Genomic DNA, 21,556 nt, shown 5'->3' with positions numbered 1-21,556 from the left:
AAGAAAACCCTGAACTTTTAGTAATCGTGCCGTACTCCGTGAATTTTGTAAGAAAAAACCTAGACTTTGTAAAAATTGATTCTGAAGTCCATCAATTTTATGAAAAAGCCCTTGAACTTTTCAGTAAACGACCGGTACTCCGTCGACGCCAAATTTACCAAATAATCCCCGCATTCGACCAATTTTACGAAAATCCCCCCGACTTTTGCAGTTCAATTTTTTAAAATTAACCTGAACATGAGGGCATATTTCTGCGCGGCAACGCCGCGCAATGTTCTAGTTGAGACTACCGTCTTATGCCAACTTCTACATAAAGCGGCCTGTTCTATTTACCCGATAAGAGGCCAAGAGATTAAAGATCACAAAAAATATGGGACTGAGTACCTTAGACATGACATGGTAACACTAGATACCTAGCTTTCCTTTTTTTTCTGTTGTTACAGGAAAATTTAATACCCTTTGCACTGTTTTAACATAGCTGTCTTCTCCATGTCAGTATGTGCTCATTGCAAAACATTTTTATTTTTGTTGTAGATCTTCCTACCAATAAACCAGAATCGTAGCCATTGGTACCTTGCGGTTATCAACACAAAGAAACAAGAGATTCATGTGCTTGACTCCCTCGGAATACAGCTTCAAGAACGTGAGGAACTGAAGTATACGGTAAGAACTGCATTCTTAAGGCTTACACTCCGCTGTGTTTCTAAAATCACACTACTTTGCTTGTTTAACAGTTGAAACAAATTGAGCAATGCCTGGAGCTTGCGAGCATTGAATTTCAATCCAGTAGCTGGCCGGATTACAAAGTTGCGTCTTGGAAGGTCACACAAGTAGAAGAGATACCAAAGCAAACAGACATGTACATGAACCAATCACTTCTATATGTCATATTGATAGTATTGGTTAGCCTAATCTTTTTCATTCTTCAAGGTCATCATGTGGACTTTTCATGATCAAGTACCTCGAGCACTGGACAGGAGAAAAGTTAAACGAACAATTTACACAGGTATCCCTAGCTCCACTGTTTTCCCTTTTCCAGTAACTCAATGGAATATACACCCTTTCAATTCGTTTTTCTCCTATACACAGGCCGACATAGACCACTTTAGGCTTAAATTAGCATCTGAATTGATGAGCAGTCCACTCAATAAGGCTGGCAAGTAGAAAACTTCCAGGCAAATGGCTTGCAACGAAAAGGGCTAGCAGCGAAGAGGCCACCCAGGAATAGACTGCTCTGCAGTAGCACTGCTGAATTAGAATAACTGTAGCCAATAAAGTATGTCTAGCATCATGGATTTCAAGGCAGAGCAAGGCTGCTCTCCGATATTATCCTAATGATCATTATGGTGGCTATTTTGGTATCTTCTTGATGTTTCATCAGAAGCATAAAATTTGTAGTAATACTTGCTGTATTTATCCATATTCTTTTTTGAAAGTGTTTACTGTATAGGTGGTCTCATGTATTGCCACATCATCTTGAGACGATATAAAAGGCAATACATACAATATGTTGTCTTATAAGTTGTCTCATAGTATTACATAATTCCATAATTTGTGCATTGAAAAATAAAATATTGTGAGTTGCATGACAACAACAACTTGTACAATGGTGAGAAAGTAGTATCATAGTCCTAAATTTTAGCCTATAAGATGGTTGTCTTGCGAAACAACCACCTTGATCTCTCTCTCCCCTCTCTCTCCGCCACCTAATCAAAAATCCTATGTGGACTTGCATGAGACGGCCTATGAGACCGCTGATGTGTACAAATATACTTGCCCTAAGGGATCGGAAGCTAGATTTTAAGTTTGTGCATTCGACCGAACAACTACATTATGCTGACAAGGGTGAATATATGATTGCTAAATTTAAAGGAATCGGTGCTCATATAGCCTAAGAAGCAAGCGGTGAATTAGACAGCACAAAACTTAACCGATCCATTTTCACTAATTTACAAAGTAAATTAGAATATGCTATCTAGATGTGCATCTAAGATTGTTCTAGTGTGAAAAAGCACCTACCCAAAACCAAAAGAAGTTTTGCAACCTAAAGTCAATTCAATTAAGATACTACACTAGATAGTAAAGACACAAGTTGCAAGCGTGAAACAAGGAAACATAAAGGAATAGGTTAAAAAGATGCAAACTCGGCACAAGATTTATCTTGTGGTATCTATAAAAAAAATACCACCTTTAGTCCATGTTGGAGCTCCCCCTTCTTCCAAATTAGGCCAATGGGGTGGAGTTGTACATCAACCTCCTTACATACAGCACCGCAGGTGCGGGGCTACGAGCTGTGCGGGAGAAAGACATTGATGCAACTAGACAGGTTGGCGCGCGATGCGCGCCTGTACAAAAAAATTATTTAAAATAATTAAAAGAAGAAACATTATATAGTGAAAAAAGTTGTATGAAAATTAAAATTCAATTATTTGGATGTGAATATTTGTTGGGATTTGTACGTTACATTGGAATGGTTCAAGGCTTTTGGTAATTTTTTAAATATGTATTAAAGTTTATGATTAGTAGTATTTGTGTGAGTGTAGTTGTGAACAGTATGTGGGTCATTGTAAATAGTACCGTGCGATTCGTGTTATGAATTATGAAAACCAATTATTAGAAGGAAATAGATTTATTTATGTTAGATTAAACTGGTTCATAATTTTAATAACTCTTATAAATATATTTTTAGTTTACGGTTGTGAGGTGTGGGAAAAAATTAAAATGGTGTTGCATATGACTTTTTGTATATCAATTATTAGTATAAGAAAAGAGAAAAACAAAAAAAAATGAAGAAGGGTAACGTAGAAAGAGAAGGAAGCATTGAATTAAATTTAAAATTACGTGGGTCCCACGTGGGTCCCACCTGAATAGTACGTGGGACCCGCATGAACAGTATGCGGGTCCCACGTGGGACCCGCGTGAACAGTGCACAGGGCCCACGTGGGGCCAGAACTCACGGGAGGCCAGCAATTCTTGGCCCGATAGTATAGTACTCAATTACACTTGTATCCCTTTATGATTTTGTTTTATCACTAAAAATAGCATTTACATTTCACATTTATATAATGTCCCCGCAATGTCTTGTTCTACCTTCTAAAGGTAGATCCGGCGCACTATCATCTCCCTTGCTACACTTCGGATCAAGTGGTTCAAGCTGTGCAATATTTGTATTCAAATTACGATAATACTATACCATAACAAGTGGAATGCCAAGGCAAATCGAAATATGCTGGCAACAATATACATTGGTGAAAAATGCTATATTTTCTATATGTTAAACCGCACGCCTGGGCAGCACCTCATTGGACCACGACAGTAAAAAAGATTTTGACCGTTCGATATATATCTTGTGATGGTCATCTTTCACTCGGTTGCTGTAAAAAAAAAATCGTTCGCGAAACATCCGGCAGCCTCCACGCTGCACCTGACCTCTCCGATGGCCCCCGCCGCCCGCGGCCGCCTGCGGACCTGCGCTCCGCCGCCGTTTGCGAGGCCCGGCGCTCTGCCGCTGCCGCCTGCACGCGGTCCTCCCCAAACCCTAGTCTCTTTTGTTTCCCCAGCATCTTCATTGCCGCCGTCACTGCTTCCTTCCAGGACGCCGGTCGCCGTCGAAATTCGTCATATCCGGTCAGCCTCCTTCGATTCATCGCGGCCATACCTTCACCTTTCCGTCCGCGGCCTATTTGAGCCCTCACCCGCTCGACTTCTCCGCCGCACAGCGCTCCCGGCGACCACCTCCGCCATCCCGAGGATCTCCTTGGCCCCAGCGCCAACGGTGGGTCGTCGGCGATGGGCAGAGCGGTCAAACACGCCCACGGGCGGGTCCTTCCCCATGAGCGGCTTCTTTTTCAAGGCTTCGCCTCAAGGGCCGCAGACGCTGACCTCTCCTCACCGTGTGCCTCTAGCGTCACCGTTCGTCTTCTCAGCATGACGTCCGCCGTGGCTGGCGGGACTCGGAAGCAAGAAGCGGCAACGGCCGAACGTCCACGTCAAGTTGGCCTCACGCTAGCTGCATGAGACTCCGGCAATGGGAAGAAGAGACATCGCCGCCGCAGAAGCTCGCCAAGACGAACTCATCTGACAACAACGAGTCCTCCCGCTCGGGCAACATTTCCAGATGGTGCTTTTTGTTCATTACTTTGCTGGCCAAGGCGGCCAACTGACCAATCAGGTACGGCCGTGCATCTTCACTTTCTGATTTCTTTGCCTCAATGCGTCTATGAATTCCATCCCATGCTGGCTAGAGCTTCGTCCATGGAGGATTTACACAATGTGTTGATAGCTTGCTTGTGCAACTGTTGCTTCGGCCATAGAGGATGCACGCTATGTGTTTGATGGTTTGCCTCTCCAACACTGACCAATTAATCATGCGAAATTAAGCTAACAAGGAGTCCTATTTGATGGGGGGGGAGGGACACATCTAGGCTATTTGCCTTCTCTAAGTTAATGTTTCTTGCTCGAATATGAATTTTATTTTTGAAGCAATAATTTAAACAAGTTAAAAGTACCTTCGATACGATGCTCCTTTGTTGGTCTCACAAAAAAAATTCAGTGAAAAAGCACATATTTGACTAATTGGTCTCGCATTAAAAAAAGTTAACAGATTTTGTTAGAATGCTAAATCACAGTTAATATTTTCTCATGTTCAGAACTAACCTTACGACTGATTGGGATATGGACATATGCAGATTGGTATTTGCAGTTTCACGTATCTGTAAAACACAATTTTTTGAATAGCAATACACACCACCAAAAAAAAAGGATGCATATTTCAACAAAAGTATTTTTTTAAGCAACCAAAAGAAATATTTCATATTGTTCTTTTTTTTGTTGAAAATGCATTAGTATGGCAACAGATAAAGGAAAAGGGTGGTAGCTGATAAGCTCCTTCAGTTTGTGGTGGAGTGATGCCTGCTGTTCAAAAATCCCTTTCTATGTCAAGCTATGTTAAGCTAATCGCACATTAGAATTTAACTGTCAGCTCTGATTTTAACTTTCTTATTCGATTACGGTGTCTGCAAGATCCAGCGCTATAGTTCCAGGTAAGCAAGAAAAACATCCTATTCCAAAGTTGTAAATATAGTTAAGAACTATAATTTTTTTTCTTATATTTGAGAGTGAACATTTTTCATTATCTTTAGCTTGAAATACACGAATAGTGAAGGCTTATCAGCCAATTTAATTGCAACCTCTCCACACAGTGGATTTATATAGTACCAAGGGATTGTGTAATGTATGTATATGTTTTTTTAGTTCTTTTGCAGTGTGATAAATAAGAGCTTTGATGCCAGTCACAATAGCAGTTGCATGAAGTTTATTCTAACTTTAGTAGATAGGAAGATAAATTTATTTGAACTTGAGTGCTTAGTATTGCTTTGAATGTTGAATGAACAACGCAGGTGAGTGCAAACAAATCAGATGTGTTATTTCGGTCACCTCGAAGCTGCAGGCGGTATGCACATGGATAGATATCATTGACATAGGGTTAGTGGACGCCCTCTGAAGGCTGTATGTACCCTTTGCAAATTATCTGTCTAATTTTAGACAAGAAAAAGGCAAAGGCTATTTCTAATTGCGGATTCTCACTGGCTTATATTGTTGACACAAAGTTCATACACAATGACATTGATTCTTGTGGAGTGAAGACGAGGCAGCATCTGGGAAGGTGAAGCTGATGGAGGGAGGGCGATGTGGTGGAAGGATCTCTCATCGGCGGAGGCGTTCGTGGGGGCGGCGCCCAGAAGTCCAGGACGTCTGCATCATCTGCCTTGAGACCTTCTCCAGCAGCAACCCCTCTGTGGTACTGCTCCCTGCTTCCCTGCAGCCGTACTGAAGGAGATGGAACTTCGATTTGGGTTATGCCTTGCTAGGGCTCTTTAGCATGCTTGCTCTTTCTTGCTTGTGCTTGGCACAGGTGACCATCTGCAAACACACTGTCCGCCTCCAGGGCATCCTTCAGTGGTGAGCACCTGCTCTGTAAACCTGCAGCTGCTTCATGATGTGTAACATCTTTCTACAGTTCTTCAAGTTCTTTTGATATCTGTGTTGCTAGGATCATAGTGGTTGCGTCTAGGACTGCATAGCCATTTCGTGGATATATTTCCCAATCTTTTTTCTAAAGGCTATTTCTAGAAGTCTCATTCGCTTCTAAACTGATTCGATCACAGACTTTTTCTAAATTGATTTGATGGATCCCTTGCTTCTTGCAATTTTTATTATACTACCTCCACAACTCTATGAGTTATATACTCTTTTTGTACATCCATCATCCATATCCATATGCAACTTTAATATAATTTACACCTTGATTGATTGAATTGGTTTCTGTAGGTTGCGTGGCTGGCTCATTTGAATAATTTAGTCCACTAAACTACATATACATGGTACGTTGGCAATCGACACAATCCTTACATACCTTTGCTGTTCTTATGATCTTTTATAGTCCAGTGTTTATGATCTTTTATAGTCCAGTGTTTTATAGTCAATGGGCATCAGAATGGACTCTTTCAAAGTAAGTTTAGGCTCTACTAATTTAACTGCTCTTCGATAAAGATTCTTTACAGCTCTCAAACGTCACATGGCACCTTTGCATCAGTGCCATCAAATGTTCTGAAAAATGTGTTTATCTATAGGAGTAAATTCACCAGTCCTGACTCATGTGCTACAATGTTCTGAAAAATATGATTATCTACATAGATGCTACCTTTAATACTATTGTACATAATTGTGCCTGTGTATTTGAATTCTATTATAATAATAAATAATGACCCAGCAGATTCAATGTATATGTATGCATGTTTGGACCTCCACAAAAAGTTCATACTGCTGCAACTTAAAACAGTTATGACGCATAAATACTCTTAATCTTTGTTTATCTCATTAAAAATAAAATGAGGGCGCGCCAAGGCGCGCGCAAAGTACTCATTAATGTTTTAACATCAAAATTTGGGTGAATAGCTGATAACCATTGGACTAGATTTGTTGGATATACTCCCTAGCTCCATTTCAAATTATAAGCCATTCCAATTTTTTTGGAGAGTCAAATTATTCTATGTTTCACCAAAATTATAGAAAAGATTATAAACATTTATAGCACCAAATGGATATACTATGAAAGTATATCTAATGAAGAATCTAATGATACTTATTTGGTATCATAAATGTTAGTATTTTATTGTATAAATTTGGTCAAACTTGAAATATTTTGACTCTTCAAGAAAGTTGGAATGACTTACAATTTGGAACAGATGGAGTACCTAATATGAAAAGTTAATAATTATTGGACATATACATCTACAGGAGGTGATGCGAACAGAGAACATAGTGGCAGAGGACTTGAGAATAAGACCACTCTCCCCCAACAGTACTGAGCGGGCGAAAAAGGTGAAGTGCGAGGATTCCGCCGGCCCTCCTCCTCTCCGGGGGCCGTTCCGGTGCCGGAGAGGGAGGGTGACGGGGGAATCGACGTGCGGACTAGTATAGGATAGGTAGCTTATCTAGTCCTAGGGTTTGCTCATCGCCGGTGATGGAGGCAGAGCTAGGGTTTCCCTGCAGCGCTTGGATGAGGAAGCCGGCATCACCTTTGTGGAATAAGGTACTCCAGACTTCTCTCTCCTTCGCCGGCGTGTGCTCTGGTGCTGGTGTCGGGTCTAGGAGTTCGCCTTGTACAGGAGTTCACCGCTGGCCGAGCTTTTTGCCGATTTAGCACTTCAAACGTTAGGCTTCTCCGATTTACCATGGCAAACAATGGATTCGCCAATTTACCACTCCAAATGTCATCCCTTTTTCTATAGCCATTGTGACCAGTTTACCCCTAGCCCCACCCGTCATTATCCTTCTTATTCATCTCCCCCAACTCTTCTCCATGATAGAACAAATGTGCATACCCGGCAGCCATGGCACGCACGAGGCAGCGGCAGCTGCGCTCGACCTCAAACCTCAGGAGCCTCTTCTCCTTCCTCTCCCACTGCTTTTTTGGCTGCGTCCCGTACACCGCCCGCTGCCCAGCGGTTTGGACGTCCGGTACAGGGTGGCGACAGTGGTAGTCGTCACCGACGCCGACGTGCAGGAGGCCATGGACCAGGTGCTCACGCTCGACGCGGCGTACCCGCTACCGCTGCTCCCCGGGATGCTGGAGGAGTCCCCGAGAGCGACTTCGGCAGGGCGACAGCGAGCTCGCAAGGAGTGGCGGGGAGCTGCAGTGGGCTCACAGATGAGCCGCGGCCGGGCGACGGCGGGCTCGCGGCTGAGAGGTGGCTAGGTGACGGCAGGCTTGATAACGCACGGCGGGATGTGAGGAAGAAGAAGGATATGACAGGTGGGGACAGGGTTAAACTGGTCACAATGGCTAGATAAGCAAAGGGACGACGTTTTGAGTGGTAAATTGGCAAATCCATTGTTTGTGATGGTAAATCGGAGAAGCCTAATGTTTGAAGTGCTAAATCGGTAAAAAGCTCCCGCTGGCCGGAGTCAGTGGTGGTTTTGGTTCTTCTTTCTTTGTCTTTGTTGGGTTCACTATCTGGCTCTTTTGTGTTGCTAATGCGGCGGACTGCGGCGACGGGGCGCGAGGAGGCAAGTGGTTGCTCCAGTTTGGTGGATCCAACGGCTGATGGGCTCCTACCGAGGATTTCTTGCAGTCTTTCAATTCGTGTCCGATCCTCGATCTGGGTGGTTGCGGAAGGTGGTTTATCGCTGTACTGTGTTGTGCTGCGAACGGAAGATCGTCGGCTTCCAGTTCTAATGAAGATGAAGAACAGTAGCTGTAGTTTGGGCCTTGTTGTAATTTTGTGTTTCATCAGGGTCCTTTCGGCAAGGAAGGGATGTACTTTGCATACCTTCAGCTAATACATGGATGCATCCTTTTTCTCGCAAAAAGAAAAAAGAGCGGCAGAGGAGCATACTGGAGAGAGAAGTGACTAACTGATGGCTCAATTTCGATGGAGCTCGTCAATATAGCGCCATACACCTATTCACTTCTCCGCCAACAATTATCCTCCTACCATCTAGTGAGATGTTGCACTTTTGTATTATGCTTATTATCTTCCCTTAAGGGTTCATGTTACTGTTAACCAAGTCGTAACCTACAATATAATATTATGTTTTCAATGAAATTCTTTTTTTGAACAAAATTTCAATTAAATTCTATATGTTGGCAATTGTATCATGTACTTGTTAGCAAGATTTTTGCATTGAGCTAACAGTGGCTCTATGCAAAATGTTGACATAATTGTATAGGATCAATGTCTTGAGGTGAATCACGAAGATCTATAATCTTAATCTTCTACAAGTGGTACTGTGAAGTAGTACGGAGTAGAATCAATCAATCATAACACGAAATGTAGATCACTCAGCATCAAGGTATAGAAATAATTGCACAGTCTGATGTTATCAACTATTACAATTAATATTTAAAAATATAAATTATGAAAATATCACAAAACTCAAAACACCATTAAGAAAAAGAAGTAAAAAAATAGATGAAAGAAAAACGCATATTCATATAGACGATCATCCTAACAGACCGCCACACCCTACGATTTATTACTGTCTTGAACTCGAATCCAATCCGGCGATCACTGCCTGTTTCCATCCCGCTTCAAATCAAGCGGATCGTTCCAAGAAACCACTTGATTAGCTACTGTTGTCGTCCGAGTCTCCGAGACCGTCGATGCCCTCGGGGCCCGGGGCGGCGGCCGGGCTGGAGCTGTCCGGCCCGTCCGCGGCCGGCGCGTCCGCCGCCTCCGCCGCCTCGACGGCGAGCGGCGCCACCACGAAGGCTGCGAGGAGGAGCATCCCCACCAGGAAGAGCGCTGCGCGAGCCATCGGCGACCGGCGTGTGCGTGCTCCTCGGTTTGGCTAGCTGGCGCTCACCTTCCTTGCGTTGCGCGCGTGCTGCTTTTGCTGCTGATCGCCGGCGTGGTGACGACGGGTGCCCGGCCCGGGCTTTATGTACGGGGAGGCGGCGGCCATTTAAGCGGCGCTGCGTCCACGGCGGCTCTTGGCCTTTGGTTTGCCTCGGCGGTGGCGCGCGCTTGCCGCTGCCCGAAACGAGCGCGGTTGCGAGCAGGTGGTGCGCTTGCAGCAGTACGTTCGGGCACAACGGGTGGGGTGGTGGTTCAGGGCTTCGGGCTGACTGGCCGGTGCGATGGTTGAGGGTGTCGAGTGTCGACTGGTCAGCCGGTGCCGTTGACCGTTGTGCCATTCGGCTGGGACCGGGCCTTAGGCCTACGTGGCAGCCTGCCAGGTTTCTTGCGCGACTGCTCGGCGAAAGCTGAGCCCACCAGATTTACGCCATCATCGACTGGGATGGGAGTCGCTGACACAAGATTGGTTTCGTAGCGGACCGACAGTCCAAAGTACTTTGCCGCACCGAAAGTTGTTTGCCAGATGCTGAATATGCTATTGACCTCACGGTCGATGTGTCTCTCGCTGAAAATATCTCCACTCCCGCACTCCTCTCTCACTCGGCGGCGGCACGCGGGACGGCGGCGGGTGCTACGGCGGAACGGCGGCCTGCACTGGCGGTGGCTCCTGGCGCTCCCTCCCGGCGGACCCCTCCCCAACCTCCCTCCCGGAGCTCAGGAGCTCCGTTCGCGGAGGCCGCGGAGCTCCGCTCGCGGCGGCGGCGGCTCCGCGAGCGGCGCGGCAGCACACTCCCCGACGGCGGCGGCGACCTCCTCGGCGGCGGGGCCGGCGGCAGGAGGCGCGGCGGCGCTCGCCCCAGCGCCGGCCCCGGCCAGATGCAGTTTTTTTTCTTTTATTTTCTTCTTTTCATACATTTTTTTTAAAAATGTTACCTGAGTTTTTTTGTTTTAGATGTATATTTTTGTTTTTTTATTTAATAAATTTTTCTCTGTCAAATTTTTTCTCGTAAATTTTTTTATCTCACCAAATTTGTTTCTTGAATTTTTTTCTACCCACCAAATTTTCATTTGAAAAATTATCTGTCTCATATAAAAAATATCTGAATTTTTTTATAAAAACGACAAAAAAAATTTCTAAAATCGAAAAAAAAAAATTTACGGTCAGAAAATCGACCGCATTCGTACGGTCGACCGTAAAATAGACAGCCCAGTTGTTTGGGCTGTGTTTGGCGGTGTCAGCCCTGGAGGCCCACTGTTCCGTCGTCGGTGGAGAGCTCTCACTCGCTCTTTCGGTGTCCCGTCGCAGATGATTGGGCCGAAATGGAAGCGCATGCGTGCCATCTGTTGGCAGCAGTGCCGCCACGATCAACCTCGCTTTGTTTGTCCTCCTGCGCGAACACCAAACAGTTGTATTTTACTGCTAGTACTCCACTCCAAGTTTTTTTTACTGGTATTGCCGTACTTCTCATGTGTGGCTTGCGTTGTTTGACCTGCGATGAGTGCCCACCGACAACTGGAGTCGCAAGAAATGAATGCGCAGAGGCGGCGCTCGGTTCGGAGCAAAGGATCCGACGATGGAATTGCCTATGTGCTCTGGAGAAGACCAGCAGAATTCAGATTTTGCAAGGGAGATTTGGCCGAGAAGTTTTGCAAGTTGGCAAAGATGGTAACCGTAAGTTTCTCTCAGACTCTCTAACAACCGTTGCAACCATAAAACCACCAAAGATGCTCTCGACAAAACCAGCAATTCAGCATCCAGATTGCACTAGTCAGAACAAGAAAAGAAAAAACAGAATGCTCCTGATGAACACTTGGGCCTCGCTCTAGCGGAGCACAGGTACCAAAAAAAAAAACAAGGACAGAAATCTAAAATGAAGCACAAATATGTAAGCACACATACACTATTGGTTCCCTTCCAAGAAAGAAGCACAAATCTCGCAAGCACACCAGCACGCCATCGCACCCACCAGGATCACACGCCATTGGATCAACTCCGAAACCGAGAACAAAACAAAACGAGAGCCCCCTCGATCGATCGCTAAGCCAATACGGATGCCCCGGCCACGGTCGCCAACGCGGCGGCGAGCCACCACCGGACGCACGGCGCGCGGGCCGCCGCAGCGCTCTTCTTGGCGTCCTTCTTCTGGTCCACCGGAGCAGAGTCATCCGCGTCGGGCCCGGGCGCGTCGGCCACGGAGGGGGCCGGGCGGCGCGCTGCCTTGCCGGCCACCTTCGGCGCGTCCGCGGCGGGGGCGGGCGCGGGCGCCGGAGCCGGCGCCGGCGCGGGCTTGAAGAGCTCGACGGGCTGGACGACGGCGTCGATGACGTAGATGGCGAGATCATCCTTGTCCAGCGCCGTGGACTTGACCCGCGCGGGGGCGCCGCCGGCGGAGGCCGCGGTCTTGATGGTGACGACGTCGCCCTGGTTCTGCAGCGTGAAGTTGTAGTTCTTGGCGGCGCCGTCGGTGGCGAGGGTGTTCATGGGCCCGTTGTTGGACTTGAGGCCCCCCAGCGAGTAGTGCACCGGCACGGCGTGGAACAGCAGCAGCTCGGCCTTGCCGTCGGCGGTGAGGTTCTTGTACTTGGGCAGGAACGCCTTGACGGCGTCGTCGGAGGGGCAGAACACCGTCATGCCGCCCTCCACGGCCGACTGGTACGTGGACGCCGCGTCGGGGGACGCCGCGACCAGGTCCGCGAACGCCTTGCACCCGCCCTTGGCCATCTCCGCCGTCACGTTCGGCGGAGGCGGCGGCGTCGCGGCGGGAGCCTTCGCCGCGGTCGCCGCCGCCGCCGTCGTCGTTGTGGCGGCCGCGAGGGCGAGGAGGAGGAGCGCGTCGGCGAGGCGGGGGCGGCGCATTTTGCGGGGGCGGGGCGTGGAGCGCGGTGGTTTGCGTGCGCGTGGGAGTGAGTGAGGGGAGTGGCAGCAGGATGTCACTGGCACACACTTAGCTCGGTGTGTCAGCGCGGTGCCCCTGGACTTGAACCTAATTGCAAGGCCTGCCATTTCCCAAACATTTTCTTCCCATGTATAATTGGCTAATTGCTCCTCCGAACGGTCTCTTCTTTGTCCTGTCCATCACCGTTGCGCTTTTCTCCTCCACCTCGGCTTGTCTCCACAAGTTCATCACTCCATCAAGATCTCGTGGCGTGTCGTGTGTTTGGTTGCATTTTTAGTGTAGGAGCGCCTACTTGTTCCCGCATGTACACGTAATTTTTGTCCATTTCTTCACCAAGCTGCGCTTGATCGTAAAAAGGTAGAGAGTGGGGGGCTTCTTTTCTAGCATGCCAAGAGAGCAATCGAGAAGAATGATGACCGGGCCTTGCCAATGGAGTGCGGCAATGGGGGCGTATTAAACAGTGAGCAGCGGGCCCACAACGGGCCAAACAAAATCCTCACGCCTACCCAAAAAAAAATCCACCGTGTTTAGATGCCAAAAAAAACTTTTGGCAAAAAATATCACATCACATATTTGGATACATGCATTGAGTACTAAATGAAGTCTATTTATAAAATTTTTTACACAGATGAGTTGTAAATCCCGTAACGAATCTAATAAGCCTACTTAATTCATAATTTGCAACAGTGATGCTTCAGTAACTATCCGCTAATCATGGATTAATTAGGCTCGTTAGATTCATCTTGCGATTTACAATCTATCTATACAAAAAAATTTGTAAATAGACTTCATTTAGTACTCTAAAATAACAAGATTTCTTTTTAAAAAATTTATCTCTAAATATCTAAACACGGCACATCATGAAAAGTTTATGCGGACGGAGGTGTACACCCGGCCTCTGTCGTCCGATCCCCCACCGTATGCTGGGACAGGGCCACAGCCCACAGGGGTATTGTGGGCAAACAGTTACTAGCTTCTCATGCTCCAGATCTTACTTTCACTTTCACCAGCCAGCAAGCGTCCTGAGCGTGTTCACTACTACTGCAGCCGCCCGCCTCCAAACTGTGCTCTCGAAGGCTTTTTACCCGATGCGAGACTGCCTTTTGCTAAATACAAAAGGCAGCGTGGGGAGAGGTCGCGGGCTCGCGGCTAGCGAGGCGAATAACGAGGCATGCATCGCATCGCGTTGCGTCCTCGGGGGGGGGGGGGGGGGGGGGGGGGTGTCAAAAGATGGTCTGGATCTGGTCCGGGGCTTTTCTTCCGCAGACCTCAACTACTGTAACTGCCATCGACGGCCGCGGGCACGGGTGCCGACCGTCGCCGAACTTACGGTTGGCGTGCAACACAGCAGAGACTAGAGAAGCTACCGGTGGATGTGTGCATGTGCATGTACTGCATCCGGTCACTTCAGCTCGGCACGCATACGTGCTGTGTGTACCTGCTTTGTCGTCCATTGTATGTAAAACGTGCATGTGCATGTGCCTGCTGTCCACGGGCTTTCTCAGGTCTCACCAGCCGGTGTGCCGGCCAGCCGGACCGGACATATAGATACACGCCTCTTTATTTTGAGAGAAGAATCCTTGTGCGCCAACCCAGTTCGGTCAGGAGCAGAAATCAGAAATGCAGGGCTCTGGGCGGCGCAAAGTGCACGTGCCGGCCGGCGTCGCTTTCCGCCGGATCCCCCAGCGCCGAGGTAAGTTCTAACTTCTAAGTTGAGCCGCTAGCTAAAGCCCAAAAAGCCACGAATCCGATGCTAGCCTCGGCCCTCGGTGCATGGTGGTCGGCGGAGCCAACCAGCCAGTGAGCCAGATGTGGTCTTGGGAGAACAACGACGGCCCGATCGTCCCATCTGACGGCCGTGCCGGCCGCGAGGTAGCTCCGACGAGCACGTGAGCGGCCATGCTTCACTAGTCCAGTGCAAACCGGCCCGAAGCTTCCGGCGTGCCCCACCGGCAGCAGCGAGCCGGGAGGGCCATGATTACAGGGCTACGGCGGCGGGCTGTCAAAGCCTGCGTAAAAGCCACCAGCGCCACCAGAGACCCTCTCTAGGCAAAGCAAAGCAGATGCGGCAGCAGTAGCCGTGAGTACCAGCTCGGGGTCTGGAACTCATCATCAGAAGCGAATCACCGCGGGCTGGAAGTGGAACGGTGCCCGCTCCACGCCGCGGCCGCTGGCGGCGCCGGCGTAGGAGGAGAGTACGTGACGTGCTCGCCATGCCTGCCATGTGACGCTGCCATGTCGGTTTGGACGAGGCGGACAGGGTGGCTCTCCGCTTCTCCGCAGGATGGTCCCGCCGCGCGACATGGTACTTTACTACTAGTTCACGACGAGAAGGTGTCCGCCCGGTAGCACGCAGCAGGACAAGGACAAGCACTCGAGATCCGCGATACGCTTCGGGAGCGGCCGCGGAAACTTGCAGGCGACAAAGGAGCACCACGCCGTGGCCAGGCGCTGGTTACACTGGCTGCACTAGAGTACTATCAGCCTGGGGCAGAACCGCAGAATCCTGCTCGTTAACATCGCTCGTCGCAGTTTTTCAGTAGTCGGTAAGGGCCTTAATAGCTAGTACTATCTACGTAGTTTGTTGATGTGGAGATGAGAAATAGGAAAAAAATACTATTTTATATTGTTAGACCCATATGTTCATCTCACAAGTTCTTGAGCTACGTGAAATAGACTAACTATTTGCTCATCGCTAGTGACTACTCTCTCCTACTTTTTCATTATCACACGGTTCCATGGTCCAACCACGTGGCTGCTCGGTCCGACTACGAGTTGGATTCTGATGGGCAAAATCGAAGACGAAAATCTTTCAAAAATACCGTAATAAAAAAATCTTTTCTATTGAAAGCTAGAGTTATACAATACAACTCAGACACTTACAACGTACGCACACTCACACCCCTATAAACACACGTACGCAAACCCTACCCCTATGAGCTTCGAAGACTGAGCCGGCAAATCCTCGAGATTGACGAAGTCACCACAGACGTCTCGCTGTCGACGGAAACGTCGACTACCACTTAATGCACAACGCCGTTAAATCCCAGAATATTCGCTCTCATGGGGAGTCGAACCCAGGACCTCAGGTGCTATCGAGGCTCTTGTAACCACTAGACTACGTGCCCTTTCGCTATTGAAAGCTAGAGTTGTGTTCAATGCGACATACTCACTGGCCATACATGACCCGTGCAAAAAAGTGACGTTGCGCAAAATGATTTCCCTCCCCTGCTCTAGGCAACTTACTTTGAACTTTCATCACATCGCATGATCGCAAGGACACCCACAAAAAATTAGTTTCCATACCAACATGACAACACCATTGTTCAATGCGACATACTCACTGGTTTATACTCATTCATCCATGCTCGAGGACCAGATATCGTTTACGTGCATTCTTCCGGAGCAAATCACCAGATCAGCACCCGCGCGCGACGCTTTTGCAAAGCAAAACATGATCCGATCGGGAGGAACTGCCCAAACACGCCAGCCATCGCGGTTCCTCCTCGAGAAGTGATGCATGGTCTGCATGCATCGCTCGCCGCGCACGCGCGCGGCTGCTCGCCCTTCGTTGCGTCCGTCCTCCGAGCTCCGCCGTACCGCCCGCCGGGCGCCTCCGCCGATCGCGCGGGCGCCTCAGGAAGCGGCCACGGCGCAGATGACCGCGAAGACGACGGCAGCCACGAGGCTGCGGCGGGTGGGGCGGACGATCGTGCTCGCGCCGCTGTCCTCGTCGTCGGCCGAGGGGCCGGGAGCCGGCGCGGGGGCCTTGGAGCCGGCCGTCGCCGTGTTGGCCCCGTCGGGCGCGAGCACCTCCTCGTCCAACACGTCGTAGTCTCCGGCGGACGGGGCGGCAGTCATCTCCTCGGAGGACGGGCTGGTGGCCTCGGCCGCCTCCGGGGCGCCGGCGGGGGCCTCCCCCGGCGACTCGCTGATCCCGAAGAAGGGAGCGTAGGCCGGCGCCATGGTGGGCGCGTGGTCCAGAGGTGGAGCGGCTATAGAGGGCCCCTCAAATTCCGGGGATTCGTCCTCCGAGAATTCTTCCTCCTCCGGCGACTCGCCGATCCCGAACGGCGAAAAGGCCGGTGCCATCATGGGCGCTTCTCCTTCTTTTTCTTCTTCTTCTTCTTCCTCCTCCTCCTCCTCCTCATCTTCATCTACTTTTTCTTCTTCTTCTTCTTCTTCTTCTTCCTCCTCCTCCTCCTCATACTCCTCCAGGGCGGCTTCGGCAGGGGCGTTCGCGCCGGGGGCCGGTGCCATGGTCGGCCCCTCTTCCCCCGGGTAAGCGGCGGCGGGGGCGTTAGCGCCGTAGGGCGCCGGCGCCTTGGCAGGGGACAGCCTCCTCCACAGGGTACTCTCCACCTCCATGGTATGGAGTGAACCGGCATTGTCAGGTGCCCCGGCGGGTGCCCTCGACGGAGACGGCGACGGTGACTGGGACGACGCCTTCGGCGAGGAGCCTGGCGCCTGCACGTGGACGCCGACAGCCGTCGCAATGACGGCGAGGAGAATGGCGGCGAGCGCGGGGGCGGGGCCCATGGTGCAACGTCTCTTGGGGCTTAGTTGTTCAATCGACCGGCCGGAGCAGGGGGGAGCTGCGGCCGTGTGACCGTGGTTAGTTCGACGGACGGAGTGATGCGGACTTGCGGAGGCGGTGACCTACTGACCGCGGGGCGAGAGAGACGGAGGTGACGCCCCTATCTTTGGCGCGGCGGCATAGGGGCCACCACCTGGCACCGTGCCATGCGGTGGCGCGCGGAGCTCCGTTCACCATTCGCATCGGCGCTTTTGGGACGTTGCCGTTGGTCTTGGTCGGATCAGGCGGCGCGCGCGCGCTTAGAAGTCAGAAACATAGAACTGCATTTTTTTTAAAAAAAAAGAGGATAATAATTGAACATTGAGGATCCGTGGGTATCTAAATGAGTGCAGTAGAGCAACTCCAAATAAAGATAGCAATGGGTATAAAATACCCGCGTACCCACGGATAGCCGACTCGCTAGGCGCGGATTCGAGTCTGAGTTTGTGCCCGCGGCCAGCCACGCCCGACCCAGCGGCCAGCGCTCCCCCCTCCAAGCCCCGCTTTTCCCTGTGCGGCGCACAGCTCGCGCACTCCCTCTTCCTCATCCTTTCCGCTTCCTGCGCATCGCCGCCTGCCGCCTGCCCCTCTCTTCCCCGCTCAGGCTCAGCACCGCCGTGGCGCCGTCCCCAATTCCTTGTCGAGGAGATCCTCCCCGCTCCGGCTCGGCGCCGTCGTCCCCAATCCCTCTGCCGGGCGCAACGACCGTAGCCGCGCTTCCAGTTGCCTAGCGCAGCGCCGCCGAGTGCGGCCGTTTCCGCGCTGCCATGGCCCGCCATCCGCCGCTCAGATCCGGTGCACAGGGATGGGCATGGGTGCACGCCCAATCCGGTTTGCAGATCTGATCTGCCTCCCTCAGCTTGCGGGTACACAAGCGTGCCTGCGGGCATATGGGTATCTGCGGATAGCGGGTACAGGCTTCATTTTCTACCCGTGGCGAGTTGTGGGCACAGGCACAGGTTGTGGCTCGCGGGTGCGGGTCCACGAAGTTGATATCCACGCGGATATTACCTGTTGCCATCCCTAACTCCAAGAGACTCTCTGTATCTTTTCTTATTGTTAGGAATAGAGATTTTGATAGGAAAAATATCATCCAACAGCTTCTCTCAGTGGTTATCCAAATGTAGCAATCCTTCATTTCTCATTTCTAGCTAGCCCAAAAATAGATAACGGAAATAACTTTCTAGAGTGTACTTAAGATATAGAAAAACTGTTGGAGTGTGGAAACATACAGAAAGCAATTTTTATATAAAAGGCTCTCCAAATAATAATTTAAAGAGTGACATTTAGAAAGACTCTTGAAAACGCTCTTAGTGTCTAAATATATTTTCACAAAAGTATGTTCTTATGTGTTTTTCAAATATTACGCAATCAGAAGTGTAGTTTTTTTATATATATAGATTACCAATCAGAAGTGTAGTTGAAGTTGCGTTTGGAAGGCTGCGTTGGTTTTTGTGACCGGAGGAAGTCGGAAGTACCTCATTAGGTTTGTCAGGTCTTCAATCTGTGTATCCACTTGTGTTTGTATTAAAGCATTGACAAAAATTCATTACTCGGACAGAATCAGAACCGGTTTATCGTTGAAGTTCCCTGTTTAGAGAAACATATGGCCAGATTGCAAGTTGTATGTGCAGTATGGGCGACAGAAAACAAGAAATTTTCGGTCATCAAGACGAGCTGAACCATCATGTAATAAGTTCACTACTAAAAAGGGTACACGATGCCATCTATAGGAGGTTCAGTCGTGTTACACCACGGTTCATAGCGTTACAGGCTACAGCAAGCTCAGAGGCAGCGTCGATCAGATCCAAAATGAGAGAACACAGACACTAATCCTCTGCAACGCAAGGCCCTGAGTAAGCACTATCAGCTGGGACATGCGCCACCAGCAAAATACAGCGATCAGCAGGGGTATCATTTATCAATAAATTGCTCCTTTGGTTACGCAGTGGTTCAGTCTGGTCAGAGTACAAAGGCCTGGAGTCTTAGTCTTGCCTCAGTTACTGCTTCCAGGAAATCATCGGTAGGGTTCTCTTTTGCAGCAGCTAATGCTGAGACATAGGCCGAGATTTCCTGCTCCATCTTCTCAACGTCAATGTCACCAACTTCGTCCTACGGCATATCAATAGGAGCAGCATGTAAGAATTCAGAAAGAAAACACAAAATTTTTAACCAGCCTAGGGTGAGCTAGTACAAATTGGTATGATGCTAAAGACAGAAACAGAACATCAGCAAGGAAAAGATTACTTACATCAAGTTGAATTGGCTCACATTCCAATGATAAATCGTCAGTTGTATCCCTAGGAGAAGGGGCTCGGTCATTCTCTGTTATTTTCCTGAACAGCTTCATGAGAGCAGAAACTTCGGCATCCATAGAGGCTACATCGACTTGGAGTTCTTCCACCTTCTCATTTGACACCTTTGCCTGCCACTCTAACTTTTCTATTGCTGCCTGCTTCTCTGCTAGCATGATCTACAATACATAAAATGTTGCACAAGTTGTTACCACAGTTTTGCTATTAAAGATGTGATTTCAGTGAGCACTTTCAGTTCTATCATATAAATAAATAATCTGTTATTGCAGGGCCTAGAGAGGAAAACATCAAATATATATGTGTTCGGTCATGAATAACAGGAACATGATCACTTATTTTAAATCTGTCACTTAGCAATAACAATTCAGGAGACACTGCAGGATGTTTAAGGAGAGAAATGATCTAATGACTAATGGACTATGTCTTTTCTAAGAATATAATTATGAAGTGGAGCCCTTTTCTTCTTTGAATACGGAATGGCTGAACCATGAAACAACAACACTGAATGTCAGGCAACACTGCAACAGTATAGAAAAAGCCTCATACTGTAGCACCATAAGGTTCTTTCTTCAGTGCAGTTCAACATGAATCATGAAGTGATGATGCAAGGCTGGACTAACTGCTGTGGATCATCATGGGTTTATGAAAGATTGTGTACATCTAATGGGACCATTTTCAGCATGACTATTAAAATTAGTCCTCAATTCAACTGCATAGTTGGGAACAATGCCAAAACTAAAATCACAATTGTTGATTTTGTCCCATCAAAGTAATTAAAATGACTTAAAAGTAAAAATGTTGAAACTGTACAACAAGGTACTAAACAACCTTCTCGAAACTATAAAGACAATAATGCAGTGGTTAGGGTGGTGCTTTCTTGAATGGAAGAGCTCCAAAGGCAACAATATATTGAATGAACGCATTGCAAAAAAAAAAACGAAGAAATTCTAATTCACCTTTGTACCATGCAGCTCCGAACTAGCACATTGGATCAGCAATTCCTTCTCGGAGAGCTGGCTCCTCAGCCCATTAACAGCTTCATTCGCAGAACTAGTTCGGCTGATCAAGTTCTCCGCGGATCTCAGAGCTTCTTCCTTCTCGAGCAACTCCCTTTGCAGGCCACTAACTTGCTCCTGCAGAGCAGCAATCTCTTCTCTCCGCTTCTGTGCTTGATCCACTTGCGGCCGCTTCTTGGCAGGTGTGGCTCTGGTCGGCCTTACAGCCTTGGTGGGGTCAGGCACCTGCACATGGAGATGTTGGTAGAGAGATCAGCAACAACCAGCAGTACCACAGTAGTATGCCTGCATTTCTGGTAACCGCGAGGGGTATGCCTGCATTTCTGGTAACCGCGAGGGGGCACTAGTGAAGGATAATTCCCCACTCCAGTACATCAATGCACTGCCCGGTGCCCACTCACCACAGCTTCTATAGCACTACCTGGTACCCAAAATAAAAAAGATTCGAACTTTGAACACAAGAACCCCACTAACTACCAACAAACCAACACCTGATCCCAAAAGCTAGAAAAGCGTGGCGAAAGTTGCAGATATTTCGATATGGGCTAACAAAAACCGCACCTTCTTGGTGTGATTTGGAGTTGCGGTGTACGATATCGAAGACAGCCGTCTGCATCAGGAAACGAGGAACGAACAGCTGAAGCGAGTTCAAAAAGATTCAAAACCAAATGGCGATGGAAATGCAGATCGAGGGAAGGGAGACCTGGATGAGGGAGCCGAGGACGCGAGGCCGCCTCGGGTCCTCGTCCTTGTGGTGGGGCCGGCCGGCTTCTCGGCCATCTTCTCCGGCTGGGGCGGCGGCGGCGGCGGCGGCGAGGGGAGCACGGTCTCTCAGGTGGTCGGGGTACGGGAGTGGTGGACCGATTCTATCCGTGCGTCGTGGACCCGT

At 48.9% G+C, this 21,556-nt stretch overlaps 4 protein-coding genes and 1 long non-coding RNA gene across 9 annotated transcripts; 2 read left to right on the top strand and 3 right to left on the bottom strand.

The window, feature by feature from the left end:
* Positions 1-286: 286 nt before the first annotated feature.
* Positions 287-1,475, top strand: LOC120696102 (sentrin-specific protease 2-like). Its single transcript, XM_039979252.1, has 4 exons — positions 287-399; positions 535-663; positions 735-859; positions 931-1,475. The coding sequence occupies exons 1-4, from the start codon at positions 397-399 to the stop codon at positions 1,040-1,042; spliced, it is 369 nt and encodes a 122-aa protein (XP_039835186.1). The 5' UTR covers positions 287-396; the 3' UTR covers positions 1,043-1,475.
* A 1,936-nt stretch (positions 1,476-3,411) lies between these two features.
* Positions 3,412-9,068, top strand: LOC120682175. Of its 5 annotated transcripts, XR_005678272.1 has the most exons (5): positions 3,412-4,171; positions 5,400-5,800; positions 5,915-5,961; positions 6,331-6,383; positions 7,300-9,068. It is a non-coding gene; the product is annotated as an uncharacterized LOC120682175 (long non-coding RNA). The 5 variants fall into 5 exon arrangements; XR_005678254.1 differs by having other exon boundaries at positions 3,414-4,171; positions 5,400-5,961; XR_005678261.1 differs by lacking the exon at positions 7,300-9,068 and having other exon boundaries at positions 3,414-4,171; positions 6,331-6,657.
* Positions 9,069-11,596: 2,528 nt separating this feature from the next.
* Positions 11,597-12,779, bottom strand: LOC120682169 (fasciclin-like arabinogalactan protein 1). Its single transcript, XM_039963947.1, has one exon. It carries the CDS (start codon positions 12,718-12,720, stop codon positions 11,902-11,904), a length of 819 nt encoding a protein of 272 aa, XP_039819881.1. The 5' UTR covers positions 12,721-12,779; the 3' UTR covers positions 11,597-11,901.
* A 3,617-nt stretch (positions 12,780-16,396) lies between these two features.
* Positions 16,397-16,855, bottom strand: LOC120695387 (skin secretory protein xP2-like). The gene has a single exon (XM_039978654.1). The coding sequence runs from the start codon at positions 16,853-16,855 to the stop codon at positions 16,397-16,399; it is 459 nt and encodes a 152-aa protein (XP_039834588.1).
* Positions 16,856-18,993: 2,138 nt separating this feature from the next.
* Positions 18,994-21,556, bottom strand: LOC120682163 (protein MICROTUBULE BINDING PROTEIN 2C-like). Its single transcript, XM_039963934.1, has 5 exons — positions 21,371-21,556; positions 21,229-21,277; positions 20,608-20,892; positions 19,588-19,809; positions 18,994-19,448 (listed from the first exon to the last, which is right to left on the bottom strand). Exons 1-5 carry the CDS (start codon positions 21,445-21,447, stop codon positions 19,299-19,301), a joined length of 783 nt encoding a protein of 260 aa, XP_039819868.1. The 5' UTR covers positions 21,448-21,556; the 3' UTR covers positions 18,994-19,298.

The sequence above is a fragment of the Panicum virgatum genome, chromosome 2K, assembly GCF_016808335.1.
Source record: "Panicum virgatum strain AP13 chromosome 2K, P.virgatum_v5, whole genome shotgun sequence".
NCBI lineage: Eukaryota > Viridiplantae > Streptophyta > Magnoliopsida > Poales > Poaceae > Panicum > Panicum virgatum.
The sequence above is the reverse complement of the archived record's forward strand: the minus strand, read 5'-3'. Positions and strand labels throughout refer to the sequence as shown.